Here is a 20,709-nt window from a genome sequence, read left to right on the forward strand (position 1 = left end):
AGGTTCTTTGGAAATCACAATCTCTGAAATTGGAGACAAACTTACTGTTCTCCAGACAAAGGCAAAACATTATGTTGTTCAAATATGAAAATATAATACCCATCAAAACGTGAAAAGAGAGCTATGAAAGAGCAAGGCTACTCACAATCACAGGTTCCACTACCATTCTGCGCAGCATTCCTATTCGTATACTTCGGCAGTTCAGAATGACACTTTCACAGGAACTTTGATAATTTAGAGGTACAGCCTCGGTTATCATCTCTTGAGAAATAACTTTGCGACGTTTTATTGGAGTGTTAGACACAATGTTCCCAAACTGAAAAGTAATTTTCAAGGTTTCAGAATGTCTCACTGAGGTTTATTGCTAAATCAAGCTTGTTAAAACTAATGACTCTATCTTCAGCTACTTTTCTGTCGGTCAACAGAATTACTTACTAGAGCATCCACCTCAAATATATACAGAAGGTAGATAGTTCCTAAAAGACTTTTTGTAACACCTGAGGATGTTAATATTGCTACCTTCAAGAAGAAAATAAAAGCTAAGCTGACACTCGTGAACACTTTATTGACATTTCCAAATCATCAACAGTGCTTCTAAATTGCCAAAACCAATTTATTTTTACCTTTTGGGAACACTATGCAGTCTAGCAAAACGAAGTTAATTTTAATGCATCTTATTTAGATAAAAAAACAGTAATGCTGTAAAACCACCACGATGCTGGTGGTTTAATTTTTTCATTCAATTTTTGTTAATCCACGCTTTTGGAGACTAATTCTTGAAGTACACTGCATCCATCACTACATTTCCAGAGTACAGTCTTCAAGAAACATAAATAAATAAGCCAAATCAAACTTCCTAAAGACATCTCTACAGAGCAACTAAGATGTTTTTAGGATAGATTCCAAGGTCAGAAGACTGAACATTGAAAAGCGGCCACGTGGCATTTGGCCCCAGTTCAAGAAAAGTCTCTAGATGTTGACTGAAGCTGTCATCTCAATAAAGTATCCTGTTAACCAACAGAAAAATTTTACAAAAATAAACTATTAAAATGAAATAAAGTCTGCTGATAGTCAGCAGATAAATATATTTATTTGTTGTATTGCTTATATTGCTCTATTTTGTAGAAGGATTTTCTGTACACTAGTCTTTTCTTTGGTATTTATATTGTTCATAAAGCTGCCCATGAATAAACATTCTTTTTGGTTACAAAATGCAATTAAACTCCCACAGAAAAACATTCTAAGGGATTCAGTGTTTCTATTGAGACTAAATCTTGAAAATTATTTCAAAGTCCCAAATCACTAGTCTATCTTGGAAATAATTCAAAATATACTTTTGGATGCTTCCTTCATTTTATACACTGAATAAGGCAGGGATTCTAAATCCTTGTAATTAAAATGTTTTCCTAGGCCTCTTGTTGAAAAGAGCATTTCTTCTTTGTCTGCTGGACTGGCTAAATATTATTAAAAGCCTAAAACAAATTGCAGACAAACAATAAAACAGCAAAGTCTGAAATGATGCTATATTCAAGTAGCCTCTTCAGTGCAGAATTAATGAATATTTTGAGAGAAAGACAGCTGAATAAAGATTTGCAATGGTATCTAAGAAAAGTGCTGTGATATCTTGGTAGGTTCATTGAGTCAATGCAGAATTTTTTATTTCGCTTATTTTCAAAAGCAAGCTTGGATTCGAAAATAATCTAACATATAGTATTAGTGGTTTGTAAAGACTAGTGAACAGGAACATATGGATATACAAAAAAACCCCACATTTTTGAGAGTTTCAGAAGTCAGACACCAGTGCCTTCACAATGCAATGCTTTCAAATTAATTCAGCACTTACTGCCAGAATAACTTAATTTAAAAACTATTTATAATCCAAGCTTTGAGCCTCGCAGCTTTATTGTAGGCTGGGGGTTCACAGCTTCATATTGATAGTGGTGACTAATTATACAACATATTATAAACATCCATAATTTCATCAACTACAGCACTAGAATGTTGGCTTCTGAATCTCAACATAGCAAGAAGGTTTTGGCATCAGTACTTTAGTGTTCTAACTCAAAGAACTGGAAATCTGATTGGATTCTCTTGTTGAATCAAACTCACAATAGTGAAACTGGACAAGTGACTCAAGAATTGCTTTAATCAGCACTGTTATTCCACTACCAATTGCCACATGGAATTTACTCCTCTCAATGGCTCACTATTGAGATGACTTTTAACCTAGTATGAAAACTGTCCCCTTCGGCCACACTTAAGGTGTGCCCATGAAGTATTTTTTTGTCTTTGATTATGCAATTCTTACAGCAGCACTCAACTAAAAAGCACAAGCCTCATCCACAAAAGTCCTAAAATAAGTGCTATTAATTGGGACAATTCTCGAAGCATTTTAATTTTAAAGGGTCAATGTGTCTTTTGATGTTTAACTTCATAAAATCTCAACAGGCAACTGACATTCAGCTGCAAACTAAGACCTTGAGCTTCACAGAGAATCCCTGTCCAGTCTCAGAGTAAACATTCAACACAGAAGCATTTATGTTAACCGCATAATTCAAATCATTGTGAATGCTTGTAAAAATGTAATGAACACATTTTCTTATGCTTCCAGTATTAAGTATGCAGAGAGACTACTTGATGAGCTGCTGAATAAGAAAAACAATCAAATATAGCCAACATCTGACAATGCAAAACAAGCCTTTACATATTCCATTTATTATTTGATTCTGTTTTCTTTAAACAAAGCATTAAATAGTACCTGATCTTTCATTCTTGCTTTTCTTGGTAGTGTGACTGCAATTTCTGTATCTGTTGTTATACTACCTATTCTCTGTTCTATTCCACAACTGTTCTCCTTTAATGCTGCTTCCACCTTTCCTGTAGAAGGAGCTGGGGAGGAGCGGGCTGAATCTGCAGGACGAGGTGAAATGCTTTCCATGCTCCTAGTGCTGCCACTATTCTCGTCCTCATCATCATCACTAGACAAAACAACTAAACAGAAAATATTACATTCTCAACCACTACATTTTTCTGTAACAGAAATTTCATTCTTGGCTATTCTTGCTAATGTGATGGCAATTTCTGTATTATTGTTATACTACCTATTCTCTGTTCTATTTCACAATTGTTTTCCTTTAATGCTGCTTCCACCTTTCCTGTAGAAGGAGCTGGGGAGGAACAGGCTGAATCTGCAGGATGAGATGAAATACTTTCCATGCTCCTAGTGCTGCTACTATTCTCCTCCTCCTCTTCCTCACCACTAGACAAAACAACTAAGCAGAAAATATTACATTCTCAACCACTATATTTTTCTGTAACAGAAATTTCTTTTCAAGTAATACTTCAAAAGTAATTTATGTAAATGTCTTGCAGTGCCAAAAACATTATATCATTATATTATGCTTTTACTAAAGTTTATTTGGAATCTGGTTGCAAGCACTCTCTTCCTTGTTTTTTATCTCTTATAACTAACTATACAAAGAATGGGTATCATTAGTCCACCTCTAGACAGATGTGAACTTTTCTTGGTTCAATCAAGAACTGACAGTAAGTAATATAACCTATAAACCTACAAGAGAAATTGACTGAAATCATTCAAACCAATAGGATAACATGGTCTAATAAACTAAGCACAGAACCAAAAACATTTTCCTTTACTCCATCCTTCCTGATTATTGAGTTTACACAGAGAAAGCACAGAAATTAATATTTTACAAATTATGAAATTTAAATAGATTAAGAGCTCAGAAGAAAAGAGGAGGGAAAGCACAAAATAAAACCAAATTCTGTCTTTCCTCTTGGGAGAATGAATGATGGAATTCTGCTAAGAATACTGTTTCCAATACCCCAAATGTAAATATTTTTAAAAGCAAACAAACAAAAGAAAAAAAGTCTCAAAATAATTTTTGTTTTTTCCCCAGTGTTCATCTTTCTTGAAGTGTACCTCTGCATATGAAAAGGAAATTATTAAAAGTTCTGTCCCTCTTCCCCAAGAACACAGACACAAAATAATTCCATGCAACATCAGTTACGTAAACCCGCGTGAACAGTTCCTTCGCTACACAATATTCTGGGTTTACAGCTAATGTCTGAATTCATAAAAAGGTACTTACTTGGATCGTTTAGTTCAGATGGTCTTGTACCCCTCTGTCTTAAGCTTCCTGTAATTTTAGGATTTTTTGTCCCAGTTAAAAGACCAACTTTTCCATTCTGTCGTAACATAGAATGTCCTACTACTTCATTACTCAGTAGAATATCCGCTGGACCTTTTCCAACAGCAGAACTGTAAAACTTCTTTGTGCTGAACCCTGTACCTGAAGATTTTTGCCCTGCTGAATTCTGATGTATTGAAGAACGTGATAAAGGTCCCACAGATTCACTTAATGCCACAGTTTGTCTGGAGACTCTTTGCAAATCCTTTAGAGAAGCACTTTCACAATGTCGGCATTTGGTCTGATTTTCATTTGCCCTCCCACAGTTTGGGCATTCAGTAGAATAATCAATCTGTTCCGAAAGCTAAAGGAGAAACAAACACAATCAGTAATTCTAAGTAGAAAGACACAATTTCCAGATCTTGCACTTAATTTCTGATCAGAATGAATCATACAATCACTTAGCTTGGAAAAGACATTTAATATCGTCAAGTCTAACCATTAACACAGAATGTTAAGTGTCAAGTCATCACTAGTCATCACTAAACCATATTCCCAGGCGCAACATCTACCTATTTTTTTAAATATCTTTGGGGATGGTGCTGCAACAACATCCCTAAGGATCCTTTTTCAGTGCATGAAAACCCTTTTGGTGAAAAAAAAATTTCGTTAATATCCAGTGGAGATAATATCCAGTTGGAGACAACACTATATAAGCAATTACAGTAAGCAGAGAAAGCAAACATTAAAACACAGCTCAATTTTTTATTTCAGTTAAGAAAATTAAAAATGTTCTAAAAGGAACAAATGTAATTTGTGGCAATTTTTTTAAAGCAATTATTGTTGGATAATTCAGATTTTCCTTCTTGTATTTTCTTCTGCAAACAAAACCTTGCATACTGTTCAGTGCATACATCTATCCATCAGCAAGATGGTCCAGTTACACCATTTCTGTAAAAACAGTTCCATGGGACAAAAGTAAAGTAACCTAAGGATCCATAGAGCAATGCTGGAGAGAATTTGAAGAAACCCTGTAGGTCAAATTTATTTGTCCTTCCAAGGTATCTTGTAACAGCCTGGCAAGGCATGGAGGAAAATTCACTCCTCAAGGGAGATGAAGAAAAAGCAAAGTACATATATTGCTGTAGAGTCATGTGTCAGAGAGAAGAAAATAGGACTTGAAGAATAAGAATTCCCCAAACTTTCAAGAAGCAAGCAGGGGCTACAAGGGAAAATTCATCCTATCACTGCAAAAACAGATGTCTTTTGTTTTTCTCATATTTACTAGATCCCACTTCATCTTGTAGTACAAGTGTAGAACTTGGACTTCTAAATCTGAGGGATTCAATACTAACATATAAACTACAGAACAAGTACCAAAGTGAATATGAGACATCTCTAGAGATGAAAATTTAGTGCATGCTATTGTCTCCTGGAGCACTGAACTCAAATGGCATAACCACTGTACTGTGAACTACTGAAGGCAACAAATACCTATATCCCACCAAGAACATTCAGAATTTACTTTTAAAGCACAGCTTTCACAATTTACACCTCTCCCCATACCTGGTCATGACACGCCTCCAAAATAGGACTTCTACAGGTGTGGGAAGCAATTTTGAACCCCAAATTTAAAGACAAAAATCATACAATGAGAATATACTATTTTTACAAAATTTCTGCAATTTAACAAGGCTATACATACCATAGAGAAACAGAAGCAAAAAACTCCAAGTGTATAAAATATAATAGACCCTTAAAATCTGAGTTATGGGATGAGATAGCAAGTGCCATGAAAACCAGTGTTCTGCCTCAGCACTGTTACAGGATGTAGTTCTTAGATACTGCTTATCACATTGAAGAGTTTCTATCAAACATTAAAAATATTCAAGAGAAGGCACCAAGAGTACCTGCAGGATCTTAAGTATAGAGCAATTGCACTCCCCTACTTCAACCACATGCCTAAAATTTTAAACCGGTTTCCTTATTAACATCATATTAATTAACTAAATAAGCAATAGAAATGCCGAAGAGTAGTACCAGGTGTTTCAAAAAAAGCTAAGCATATATAAAAATCATAGATCTATAATTTTTTTAGTTTTTTTTTTTTTAAACCAAGATCTCCTTACAGGAAGTTTTGCTCTGATTAGTCAAACAGTGTTACCTGTATGTGGGCATCATGGAACTTCCATAGTAGCTTAAGAAGTTGATAAAAAATACAGAGAGCTTTACAGCAATTTCCAAAGTATCTTACATCTGATATTCCAACAAGTTCCTGACAAAAACATCCTGGTTGGCTGCATCTAGACCAGAGAATACCATTTGGATACCTAAGGAGTTACTTTTGCTGGAAAAGCGAACATCTTAATAAAGGTACTTGAACTTTTACAGTACTTTTCTCTTTACTGAGTACAGAAAATCATGACACTAAAAAAAAACCCAAAACTGTCCAAGAGCAATACATTATTCTTCTATTTCTGCAAATTAAAATCATCAGTCTCTGGTTTACCAATTAGCCACTCAATTAGAGCATAGATTCTTTTTCTTTTCAGTGTAGCTTCTGTCCAAATCAGGAAAGAAATATTTCATAGCTAGTAGCAATATTAGCACTTAAATATCTCTATCACTGTAAATTTTTTTTAATTATGTAAATCCTACTCCAAACTCTAAGGATTTTTAAAACATCAAACTGTTTTACTCCTGAATGTCTGTCCTTAAAATATGCAACAACTTTTAAAGTTCAACAAGAGTTTATATATTTTGAAAATATAACCCACCTTTGACTGAGTTAAGCATTTTTTTGTAGCAGAAGAAAGACTCAAGTCAGATTGATAAGAATTGCAATGACCTTTCTGTCGCACCTTTCTCTTAATGTCAGATTCTGATTCAGACTCATCTGTATTCTCCATTACACTGTCTAGAAGGGAAAAGATGCAAGAACATTAACAAGAAATGTCCATTCATATACTGTTATAATTATGATCATCTTACTTCTTTACATATACTAACTTGAACCAAACATAAACACATTTTTAAACCTCAAAAAAGTACACTGTTTCAAATGTCTCATGATTGATTTGTCGTATAACTAAAAAAAAATCATTCCCCAAAGTAACTTCAAAAATGTAGTTTAAGTAATACTATGGCAGAGACGCTCACTGACAATTTTAATCTCATATCTTTGCAAGAGGCTTTGGATTTGCCAATCTATGCTAACTTCACTGCAAATCAAGTGGAGGGTCTGTTGCCAAAAATAGGAGGGGACACTAGATTATGCTGATGGAAAATCTTTACCACAGAATTACTGGTGAGTGCATTTAGAACAATGTTCTGTGTAATCTGGATTTCACATAATCATCAAGGCTGGAAGAGACTTTCAAGATCATCTTGCTAACTATTAACCTGGCACCACCATCATCACCTCTCAACCATATCCCCAAGTGCCACATCTCGAAGCCTCTTGAACACTTCCAGAGACGGTGACCCTGTCACCACCACAGGCAACTTATTCCAATGCCTAAATACTCTTTCAGTGAAATATTTTTTCTACTTTCTAATCTGAACCTCCCCTGGCACAACATAAGGCTTTTACCTCTCATTCTTCTACCTAAGACATAGAAGGGACTGACCCCCACCTGTTTACAACATGTTTTCAGGTAGTTCTAGAGAGCAATAAGGTCTTCCGAGCCTCCTTTTCTCTAGGCTAAATGCCCCCACAGCTCCCTCAGCTGCTCATTATAAAAACTGTGCTTCAGACTGTTCACCAGCTCCACTGCCCTTTTCTGGACATGCTCATGTCCTTTCCAAATGAAGGGGCCCAACACTGGACACAGAAGTGAAGGTGTGGCCTTCTCCAGTGCTGAGTACAGGGGACAATCATTGCCCTGGTCCTGCTGGCCACACCACTGCTGATACAGGCCAGGATGCCATTGGCCTTCTCGGCCACCTAGGAACATGGCCAAGTGTCAACCAACAGATTTACTCCTTCATCACAAGACACAGAAGTAGTGAATTATACTGTCATGTCCTGGTTTATACTGAGACATTAATTTAAATACTGTAAAAGTATAGGAACACAGAAACTCATTAATTAAATCTCACTCTGTGCATTTTAAGAAATGGAATGTGTTGCACAACAGTGCCTTAATTGGTTTCACGAAAAAATGCTATTTATATACCTTCAAATGCAGTCTGCATATTGGAACTTTTTTTAAGACTGTATTTTTTTTGATAGACATGAACACCTTTTCAGTATACAGACTGATGGTCTCACAAATATCCCACTATGAGAAGACGTCTCAAAACTAAAGAATGACTCATTTTCAAAAAAGAATTAGTAACAGGTGGTGTTTTTTTCTGAAGTTAACTTACTTTAGAGTAGTACTGCTGAAGATCTACTTAACACTAACCTAGTATGGCACAGCAGTACAACTTGCCAGTGCAAGTGACTAAGCAGCTGAACAGCAGGTTTTCAGACTCTATCTGTACTAACAAAGCTTAAAAAAACCCAGGGTGTTTTCTTTTCCAATTTCACAATTTCCACACCTGAAACCAAACTATATCTTTTCTACTGCACTTCTGTCAGCGTTTCCTAACAATGAGGTAAGAGCATGTTCTAGCTGACGCTGATTCTTTTATTAACTCCCTCAGTGTATGAATACACTTCATACCAAGTGTTGATTACTACATCACATTTTTCTTGTACTAACACTGCTACAGAAGTTCCTCATCAATAATTCACAGGTAAGCTGGGGGTTTGGGCTCAGACTAGATCTGTTCCATCTCCAGTTTTATGATCCTAAATTCTCCCTTATTTCTGCTGCTTTTAAAATAACTGAAGCCTAATTTAAAATTATGACTGAACTAGTTGCAGAAATCTGTCAAGAAGGGCAAAATCATCCCTTCATGCACAAACTCGTACAAAACTAGAGTAACACAATGCTGTGAAAGTAGATATACTAAAGGTTATATGAGATTTGGCAACGTACCCACCCAAATCAGGTATTAAAAAAATTATTCTCTTTAGAAGAAATGAAAACTCCAACAGCAACTTACCCACTCCTTGAGACCGTGGTAATCTAATGTGGTCTGCCTCCACTTTCTGAAGCTGAGGTGGATATTCTTTTCTGGAAAAGCAATTAGACGTATGGTTGTTCTTTTAAGAGACATCATTATAATTTAGTCACAATTATACATGAACAAAGCAAACCTGAAATGTATCTGAAAGCTACAATAAGTAGCTTCTCCTATTACATGCTATTTGTACACATTTACCAGAACAATAGAAACAGCCACAGTAAATGTCTTGGAAGTGTTTCTGACCTACATCTCCCCTACACTCATCAATAGTTCTGGAGTCTGTCACTTTTAGACCCAAGTTTCCAAATATTGAAGCCTGCATCTCCTCCTCCTCATCATCATTCATGAAATACAAAACAGATACTTTCAAAAGCCAAGAATAGAAACAACTATTATTTTAATATTAGATTCCACAGGTTCCACAACTTAAAAAACAGGAAGAGAAGATGCAAAACAGAGGAAAGAGATCCAATGTCAAAAACTACTGTGGTCAAAAACCAGAAAGAATAACACAGCAGGCATGGTTACTATATATTTGTCTTTAAAATATTGTAATATAGACAGCTGGTATAACTTGCATAATATAGATATCACATATTTTCGTGCAAATTAATGTAATATATGGCATTATAGCAAGATTTGAGTCTCCTGAAAGATGTTTTCAGTTTACACACATGTGTGTCAAAACATGCTGACAGCAAATTAAGATTCCTGAAGCTCAGTGCATGTGGGTTACTGTTTGTAGCACATTTCTTTCTCAGCCTTGCAGCAACAGATTACTATTCTTGCCATAACAGAAGATGGCAAACATCTGAAACACAGGAAGAAGCCTTGCCAACAAACTCACCAGAAACTGGTTTTATTGGAAAGTTAAGCACTGGGCTGCAAATGGGTCACACATGTCCCATATTGCTACCTCTGATTACAAGGACATCAACAGCAAGAGAGCAAAGCAAACAGCTGTAGGCAGTAACATCTCCACTAACAGCTAAATTTTGAGGACCCATCTGACTAAAATTTGGCTATGGCTGAAGTAGACTTTAGCTCTAGGTATAAGATTTTATTTCTTTCAGCACAGCACAGCATTTCCTAATGCATCAAATTATAAAACCTTTGAATTTTCTGCATTTCTAGGTGACATTATTAACTAATATCTTTGGAGCAAGATTAATCTACAGTGCCCTTTGGGACACTTCTTACCTAATACCAAACACATTTGACTGTGTTGATGGGCTGCAGCTTCAAAGAAAATTCTGGCAGAAAGAAGGACTGAGAAACAAGCATGGCTATTCAGAATGTAGAGATGTCATAGTACTTTATCATGACTGCTGGCAAACATATCACAGATGACAGATTAGGTAATGTATTTGTTACTGATTGTGTCACATGTGTTTCTGAAACCCCTGAATTTTTTTTTTAAATACTTACACACACAAAAAGTAAACCAAAATTGGAAACTCAGTATGAATATTTATTCATAAATTATACACATTATTTTTTAGATAGTTTTCCTTAAAAATTCAAATCATGTGGAATTACTTTAAGCAGAATTAGTGAAAATAAAAGGCAAAGCTCAAACTCATTATTATGAGAAGCTGTACTGTCAAAACCAATGCTCATGACATTTTAAAGGGTAAAGAAACCTCTAACACCATTTTAGACTTGAAAAACACAAACACTGCAGTAAGGGTGCAAGTAAGTTGTGTCACAATTATCTTTCACTAGTATTTCACAACAATAAGTCTCATTTTGAACGTAATTACCTCTAGAAAAATTATTTTCTGTAAGATGTCTAAAATATATAACACAAATGATATTTAAAAGAAACAATATTGAAACTATTGGTAATTTAATTGAAAGCAAACAAAGCAAATGATATGGCAGATTTAGAGTACTAAAGTACTAGAGTACTAGTATTACCCTTTTAATATGCAAAATATATTTATCTTATTAAGATGATAAATTCATTATCTATCATATAAAGCTAAATAATCCTTTTACAACATATCAGAATACACTAGCATTATCTATCCCATCTGAATTTTATGTTAGCATCACAAACTCATATTTATAGCTCTTAAACAGCCAAACACTTGCAAGTGTACAGAAGCAGTAGCAAGAAAATGTGTATCTTTCTCCTCCCACAATATAGAACTCATACACTCACAATGAACCAGTAACACCCAAAGCCAAGTCACAAAAGCCAGCTCCAAGAGAACTGAGGCTTCCCAACACACTTTAGTGTGGTTAGCAATTCAACGTCAGGCTTGAAGTTGCTTTGAATTAGAAAGAAAAGTGAAGACAAATTTAAAGACTATTTAATTTTAGATTTCAACTTAAAAAAAAATGTAAAAAAATGCTTTCTTGGAGACAGTGACAGCCCTTCCACAAGATGGCAGCAACTTTAGGCACCTTCTACGACTTTCCTGAAAAACCCACAAAGAGAAAGGGAGAGCACAACACCATGAAGTTTTTACAGACTAGAAAACAAATTTGCCCTTCTGAGCACAATGTTTGTTGCTGCCTGAACAGCTGCAGATCTATTAATACCTTCTCCAGTAAAATACTTAATACACTGAGCCATTCAATTGTGAGTGCAGAAAGAGAAAGCAAACTGGTTGTTTTTTAAATCAAACATTGTATTCACCTTTAAAAGGACTTTTTGGAAAAGAAAAAAAATCTTAGAACAGATTTAAAAACATACAGCACTTCAAAACAAATGTCTTCTTGCTGTTAAACCCTGGCCAAAGCTAAATCTTCCATTTCAACAGGAATAATTGAGGGATCGAACAGCTGAGCTGATCAAGATGCAAGATTAGCTATATACTGTGTCTAACAGTTAAAAAAAAACAATGCTCAGAGCTGAAACAATTTTAGGCATCTTGTTTATCTCTACATTATAAGCACTTTTACTATCTTTAAGTACAAGGGAAGTAGACGTGTATTTGATAAAAAGCAATCTCAGGAAGTAGTAAAGCATCAAACAGCAAAACACTAATTACAGGAGCAAGGAAGATCAAGCTTTTTCTGCAACACACAGGATTGAAACACTGAGGCAGGCAGGCAGTCTGGACTTCCTGGAAAGCATAATGAACTTTTGACATATTTTACCTGCTAAATGCTACAATATTCTTGAGTAAGCATGTTTTGCCCAGACAAAATGCTGTCACTGATTTCGTATTTTCAGCAAACATTCATTATTACTGCTATATTCTCTTGTTGATGGAATTGGATTTTTAGTATCTTCACACTGGCCTGGTAGACAGACCTTCATAAAACTCTCTAGATAAAGTGAAATTTTCACTTAAAATTTCATCTCTAGGAAAACAAAAAACAGAAAAGTGGGGGAGGGAAGGGGGAAATGAGGGGAAGAGGCAGGCCCACAATTTCTGGCTATGCCAGAAAACAAACACAAAGAAACATCTGGATCTGGGAATTTGGGAGACAGTGCTACCTATGATTTGGTACAAGCCACATCAAAAAGGCTGCACCAAGCCCTAATTTTGTTGAGGTGCAGGCTTACACAATAGCTGTGTTTAATGGACATCCTGGCTCTTTGACAGGCTGCCTTATTCAGCCTTTCCTCTACTTCTGTACGCACTGATTTGGAGATGTATCACTGCAGGCAGGCTGTTGGTTTCTACATCATTACACAAAAAGAGAGTAAAGCACAATAAGATTGAAGCACAAAGCTGCTGAGGTGAGATTTACCTTCAGCATGTGTTAGAGCAGGAGCATAGTAAAACCAAAGGCTGAGAAGAGAAGCAGCAGCACAGGGAATAGGGTTTTCAGAACACAGGTCAGCAACCCCATTTGGCCCAGAAAGTCAGGAGCTGCTGCTGCTGCACTTATCATGACAGTAATGATTAAAGCTAAATTTAGCAGCTCCTGCCTACATCATCTTCCCCTGCTAGGACAACAACAAAAAGCAGGCAAAGAAAAAGGAACATATCCAGTAGTACTGGATGAAGAAGCAGCAGGTGTCCCCATGAGAAAATTAAGATCACACCAGCATGGAACTCAAACCTTTTCTTCTATGCCATACAGTGACACTAACTCGCTGATGAGTATCTATTTGATAGTTCTTTTAAGAAGTAACAAAAGGCAGTAGAACAGAAAGGCTTGATTTTCTGAATTTGAAATAAATCTAGAAAATCCTGAATTCACAAAGAACTGTGCTATTTATGTCATTATTAGTTAAACATCATATATACTTTTAAACAATTCAACCCGGTATCAAGCTCATACTGCTAAAAGTCACCTACACAGACAGGATATTTACAAAAACTCAATGAGTTCATTACTACGAAGAAAACATTTCCACTACTATATAAATTTAAGCTATATATGAAGAAAAATAAATGTATACGATTTCATAGTGCTAACAAAATATTAACAGCAGTAAACCAGATGCAAAACAAGTGAGAAATTACCCTGAAATGAACAATAAAAACCCAGTGTACCAGGTTTTGCTATACATTCTCTATTAACAGCTTTAACATATGCACTTCGTGAACAAAATATACACAATAATACAACAAAAACCTTTAATGCTATTCAAACCAAGCTGAGATGATACAGTGAAAGCTGTTAAACAGCCTAAGAGCTTCAGAATAATTTTACTAAGGTGCTTCAGAACCATTCTATTATAAAAAGTTCACTGCTCTACAAAAAGAATTAGCACTGAACTCTTAAAATCCAGAGAATATTAAGGCAATTTTGCATTGGATATATAAATAAATTTCTGGTGGAAAATTATCCAAAATTCACAGTAACACAGCATTACTTAGAGATGGATGTAAAGGTCCTTTTTCAATAAAAGTGAGTAAATGAACCATAAAAACAGAACTAAAAACAATCAAACTCTACCACACATGAGCAGATATGATTGACTAGATTGAATATTCTTTAACTAGCATTAATACAGCACTCAATCAGTTAATTTTCATAATGCTTATTGCCATGCTCATTTGATCAACAGTAAGCTTACCTTTCCTTTCGGTCCAGATTGCTTAAAATATGAAAAAAGAAAAAAACACATAAGATGTAAAGCCCCACATGTGTTGCACATCACTAAATGCAAAAGTTATTATATATAAATTGTAACTGTTTCATTGTCTTTCACTCACCAGTCTAGATTTCAAACAAGCAACTATAATTTTTTCACCACATTATTGTCAAAGTAATTAGAAATGCACAAACACTACTTCACAGACAGCAACAGTCAGTGGTCTAAATAGTACATTTACTTGATTCTTTTTCAATGAGTAAAATTTGATTAACTCTGAACTTAAACTGGTGAATCTCAATTCACTTGCAATGCAGAAGCCAGTAAGAAGAATTCTAATACATGACTTATTATCAAGCCTCATTTCCAATCACAGGACCATGCAGGTTGGAAAAGACTTCTAAGACAGAGATCAACCACTAAAACAATCCCTGACTGCCATGCAAATGAGAAAAATATTATATAAGGACTTGTTTCCAACTATTAAAAAATATGTGTTTAAACTGAGAAACAAATTTCAGCAGCAGTCCTTAAATACTTAAGAAAGCACATAGAAAGGCTAGAGAAGGATAAATGAAAACCTCCTTCTGATGTTTAGGCAAAAAAATAATCTCCCAAAAGAACCTAGGTACTAGGGCCACTAGTTTTACAAGTATCTCCATTATGACAAGTTAACATAGAAATGAATGTAGCTGATGCTCACAATTCTGGTCCTTTGTATACCAAAACTCATATAAAAATAAATCTAACTAAGCTTAGCACACAGACAACTTGAAAATAGCATCTACATGTCTTCTGTCATTTCAAAATTTACAATATGGAATGCTGTAAGCTTTTAACCCATGTGACTGTTCCTCCCAAATATCAAAAGCCTAACAAACTTCAGACATACATTACATTAACTGTATTCTAAAACAGAACAAATTCAAATTGTTTCCTGTTTTACTTCAGCCAAACTAAACAGAGTAATGATATACAGTAATAAAAACTCATCCTCCTTTTCACAAACAGTGCGCTCACAAGAACAGAGCAAACTAATTCTCTTGTTACTCAGAAAACAGCAGGAGTGGAAGCAAAGCAGATAAGAATATAGTCCTGATAATCCTACAAAGTGGAGTATGAAAGTACTCTGGTACTCCATAGTGCTCTGGGAAGAGAGCAAAAGGACTTCAAAATTGAATGTGACTGTGGCAACTTAAAACAGGGGCGGGAGGTAATGAGCCAGTGCTGTGTGAAGGTGGAGGAGAATTGCTCCTAGTTGGAGCTAGCCTTTACTAGCAATAAATGCTGCTTTTGTGCAGGTCACATCACAGTTTATCAATCCAGTCAGATCCAAACCATGTCTGGATGGAGCCATATCCGGTATCTTTGCATCCTTGGCACAGTTAATATGTAACTTGAATTAACTGTTTACAAGTACTTCAAAGAGCCTGTTAAGGGACACATACCTAATGCTAAGGTAACTTAAAGGCAGGAAAAAAAATTTCCAGAATGCCTGATATTATGCCTTGTCATTACATTAGATGCCTTATTTGTTTGGTTTAAAATTCTTCACCAATCTAGTGCATTTAAAGGAATTCTCATTTTTATACCTCAGGAAGATTAAGAGGTGAGAATTCTAGATTGATTACTGTCCCTACCAACTGCTTCATGCAGCTCATGCATAAGATTTGTTAAACATGCAGTACATACATGCTGTTTCAATGCCAAGTCTGGAAGAACAGTCAGTCAATAGCATAAGACAGAACTGTGCATCCATTAAATGAAGCAAAATAGTGTGAACCAACTACAACACTAGGGCAAGCTATATCTGAAAATCTGTCGTTATCAGAAATGAACAAATTTTAGTTTAATCCCCAGATTCCACTGAAAAAAACCCCATGAATATTTATCATAATATTATGAAATACCGTTTTGTTGTGCTAGAAACTTGCATTTTACAAATGAGTGCAACTGATACTCAGACTTTAAATTAACATGCATGAGCAAAAAAATTGCAGGAGATAAGAAATGCAGTATAAATCATACACAAATTAAACTTGATAGAGACTGTAACTGAGTTCATAATCAGCTTGCTCCATGTGACACCATCCCCACCCAAAGAACTCAGTGTAAGTAACAGAATCTGTTACGTGCCAGAGACTAAAATTGCTCAACTCATTTAATAATGTTTTTATTTTTAGTTATCCTTTCAAGAACCTACCATGATTTAAGTACAATGTCTTAGGTTAGATAAAATTATTTTCCCCATGTTGTTACTGATCACCACACCATAAAATGATCTACAAATGCAAAAAATTAACAGAACATAACTTTGTGTCTCCTGCAAATTAGCATAGGAAAACAAAACAAATCAATTTAGAGTTCAATTTCCATGGTATCAGCTCTTCTGTCTTGACATATAGCTAGAATTTTGTTCTTGGTTTGCCACCCACATTTTCTGCAAATAGTCCTTTTTGAGGAATCACTGCCAGCATTTACTTTTAAACTCAACTATTGCCTAATGTCAGTAAAGACTAGTCAAAAAAGGACACCAAAAAATTCCTACACAAGTAAAAATATATGACCAAAATATATTATATTACCAACTTTATAGGGTCTGGAATTTCACATTATGGTCAGTTTTAAATAGTCCTATTTTAGTTGGCTTTTTTCTGACTATTGCCTTCTCACTCAGAAACCTATGTTTTCAACATCAAATAGCCCTGAAACCTCTCTTTTTTATTTATTAAAAAAAAAGTCTGTCAGGAAGCCGCACTTTATTAATTTTCAATCCTCTAACTCCGAAACAGATTTAGAAGCTTTTAAAAAGCAATTAGTTGAGTCAGAAGCTACTGGAATTAAACACCATTTGCAAAGATCCTATGTAAAGCTCACCCTCAGTCAATTAGATCATGCCGGTTCTGATATCCTCCAGTAACAAAGCACTGCTTGGGATTGTTATGACTATTTCCTGCCTTTAAAACTCCAAAAATATTCCTAGCATTAGAGTTAATTGTCTGTTGCTAATATAAATGAACTACAATAATAATACTAAAAGAAAACATATTTAGAACACTCAAGATGACTACTGTCCAATTACTTCACACAATATGCAGCCTGCCTATGTTATGCATTAGTTTTCTTTCTGCATGTCACACATGCCAAGTCACTACCTTTTTTTTCTTCACATTACACTGTAGGCTTATAAAGAAGTAAATCCCACAGGCAAGAAAGGCAAGTAGGCAAATCTAATATCCCCTGCAGATTAAGAATTTCTGGAGCAGGTTTAAGAAACCTATGGCACTGAACTTGGTAAGATGAATCCATTTTGACTGGCTGTTTGAAGAATCATTTCACAACAAAGCTCAAATCAAGTAGATGAGTACTATCAAATCAACATTCAGAGCAGTCTTTCATGATTTTGCTTAAATCATTTTCATTAGCACTGCATATCAAAATTTCAGAATTACAAGAAACCCCACAAACAAACAACTCCCCAAAAGACCCCCACAAATAAACAAAAGCAAGCACACACACAAACAAACAAAACCCACCAGAAAGGCAAGAGCATGAATGCTTAGAGATGCCCCACATTTTCCTCAATAGGACACTGAACAAAAATATTCTAAAAGGGACGTCATGCAAGAGAAAGCACAGCTGATTCAGCCTAAACCACAGTGATAACATAAACCCCATCTTTCAGCTTAATGCATGGTAAAAACTGTCAATCCTTTTTAGTCATCAGCCTCGCACTGATGGCAAGAAATGTAAATAATTGAAAAGAGAGACACTGCATCTGCTATTACTAAGGGGAAGGAAATGTCCCTCCTACATACCATACATATACCTATATACCATTTACAGACTATAGCACTGCTGGAAACACAAAGAGGAAACAACCTAAGTCCTCAAGGACATGATAAGACAGGAGCTCTCCTGTGAGGAAAGGCTGCATGAGTAGGGTTGTTCAGCCTGGAGAAATGAAGGCTCCGGGGAGACCTTACAGTACTTCAGTACTTGAAGGGGGCCTAAAAGATAGATGGGGACAAACAGCTTAGCAGGGCCTGTTGCAATAGGACATGGGGTAATGGTTTAACACTAAAAGAGGGTAGATTCAGACTAGATAGAAGAAAGCAGTGTTTTACAATGAGGTGGTGAAACACTGAAACACGCTGACCAGAGACCTGGTAGCTGCCCCAGCCCTGCAAACATTCAAGGTCAGGTGGGATTGGGCTCTGAGAAAGCTCACCCAGTCGAAGATAATATCCCTGCTTATGGCAGAGGGGTTGGACTAGATGTCCTTTCAAGTCCGTTCCAGCCCAGACTGTTATTTTGTAACTGCAAAATTCCTTTTTCTATCTATTCTATTTATTCAATGACAGATTAATACATGTTTGGATCACATCATGCATTCACATTAGTATGTGAGCTTCTTTTTTCTGAAGTCCGCAAATCCAACTGAGGGAAGCAGGATGAAAAACAAAAAAATTTTAATGCCTGTATACAAATCCCACCACCCTAAAAAATCTATACTAAAAAACAGAGAAGAAAAAAGGCAGCAGAAGAAGGAAGCTATAAAATGCAAACATGATAAAGCACTCATGAGGAATGGTGGAAATACACAGAATTCACAAACAAAAAGAGCTCTGAATGGATAAACTTTGAAATAAAATTCCTTAAAATAGTTGCTATCTCATGTTTGTGAAACATACTGGGTGTAAAAAATACCTAGAATCAACCCTGCAATTTACAGAGGTTTTACAGGATTTTAAGTCTCAAACCAATGAAGTTCAATTCAGCATAGTTCCGTAAGATTCCCTTGTTTCCAGTCATCCCTTCTAAAAATCATTTACATGGATACAAAGCTTTGCTTCTGTTAGTTGTTCCAATTTATATGTTTTACACTATATTTACAGACTATATACAATATTCAGATCTATGGTTTAATGTTTACATGGATCTTACACAAGTTGGACTTGCTGTGACTTTGTATTTGCTGATCACGTTCTCAGTTATGTGGACTTCTACTGCAAACTATGTTTGTCTATGTCAAGGCATTTTCTCAAAATATTTATATTAGCAGGTGCCCTCCTACTACCTGCCAGTGTTCTTGAAAATTACTAAATTCTAGTATTATGATAATAATTCCTAAATGGTTTTATGAAACTTTAGTAATTAAGGTCAAAGCTTTCATAACCAAGAATGCACTCATGTGATTACTTACATTTTCTTAAAACACTTCATAGCATAAGGAAACATACATGACATACAAAACCAGAGAGGACTTTTTACAATTGAAACATCTGGAGAAACAAATGTAATTAGTCTTACCTTTGGGCTGCTGTTTTTACTACGGTTGTCTGTGCGTGTGCGTGGTGAAAACGTCTGCCATGTACCACAGTCACAGGACCTGATATATTCTGAGCATTTTCACTGCAAACATACAGAAAAATGTTTAAGAAAAGACTCTGGTATGTTTGTACAGTCCTAGGTAAAACATGTGGCATCCTAATTTTACAAAACCAGCCACACAACACCAAGTATTAAAGTATTTCTGAAGCAATAATACACATTGTTAGGATGCTTTTTCAGACATAAAACCATTCAGCTTTATAATAAAATGGACATATAAGAATACACACAATTTTTTTTTCCAGGAAGATAAAGATTTATTTACTCAACCCTGTACTGCAAAAAGACATTGCCTTTTTTAAGAACTTGTAACCATTTATAACTAATTTTGTACCTTCAGCTCTCATTTTATTAAGGCACAATATTAACTTCTTTAATATGACTTAAGGGGCAAAATGTGAACACACTGAATTCAGGAATATCCCTCATAAAAAAAAGTAAAACACAGCAATTTTATGGATACAAGATGACTTGTAACTGAAAAAAATCAACACATTTCAAAAAGAATAAAGGAAGGATTCTCAGGTACTCATATCTCAACAGGACTCTTATTCACCAATACATCTTAGCATTTCTAGGGTCTCTTAATTTGTTACCTTTTGACTTTTATCTCATTAATATGTAAAACCAGTAATTACAGAGAGAAGATTTCTTACCATTACCCTCTATACTAACTAGATCAGTAAGACAGTGCTCCTTCAGAGATCATTAAACCCTGAGAATTATCCTGCATGCTGTTGTGACAGGACACACAATACTATGCTTGAAATGTTCAAAAATCACACAACTTTTAACAGACAGCACGTTGATGACGCAAACTCTTTCAAATTATGGAAACACAGTGCTTAAATTGTGCTTTTCAAATTGTTTTAATTAATTACACTAGAGAAAACTATGCGAAAAAGCCTTTGTACTAACAATATTTCTCCGAAATATTATCATGCCATTTGTCCTTCTTGTTGCTATGCACAATGAAAAGAAACCCCCAAGTACGACAGTTCAAAGAAAGCTGACAAGCAATTCATAATCCCTCCTTTACATTTCCTCAGAAGAAAAAAACAAGTAAACTGTTAGTTA

General features: G+C 35.4%; 1 protein-coding gene across 7 annotated transcripts in view; it reads right to left on the reverse strand.

Annotated features, from left to right (window-relative positions):
• Nucleotides 1-20,709, reverse strand: part of SENP6 (SUMO specific peptidase 6) — a 73,276-nt gene that overhangs the window by 22,220 nt on the left and 30,347 nt on the right. For 4 of the 7 annotated variants that reach the window (XM_088052909.1, XM_088052904.1, XM_088052907.1 and 1 more), the window contains 6 exons: nucleotides 19,552-19,653; nucleotides 9,207-9,277; nucleotides 6,929-7,068; nucleotides 4,113-4,515; nucleotides 2,759-2,991; nucleotides 146-316 (listed from right to left, as the gene is read on the reverse strand). In XM_088052909.1, the coding sequence (XP_087909035.1) occupies nucleotides 146-316; nucleotides 2,759-2,991; nucleotides 4,113-4,515; nucleotides 6,929-7,068; nucleotides 9,207-9,277; nucleotides 19,552-19,653 (1,120 nt within the window). Of the gene's footprint in view, nucleotides 1-145; nucleotides 317-2,758; nucleotides 2,992-4,112; nucleotides 4,516-6,928; nucleotides 7,069-9,206; nucleotides 9,278-14,220; nucleotides 14,242-19,551; nucleotides 19,654-20,709 lie in introns of all 7 variants that reach the window. The other 3 variants (XM_088052903.1, XM_088052905.1, XM_088052906.1) reach the window with 1 other exon arrangement.

The sequence above is a fragment of the Pseudopodoces humilis genome, chromosome 3, assembly GCF_049639895.1.
Source record: "Pseudopodoces humilis isolate 2021_Gansu_Grassland_sample_001 chromosome 3, ASM4963989v1, whole genome shotgun sequence".
NCBI lineage: Eukaryota > Metazoa > Chordata > Aves > Passeriformes > Paridae > Pseudopodoces > Pseudopodoces humilis.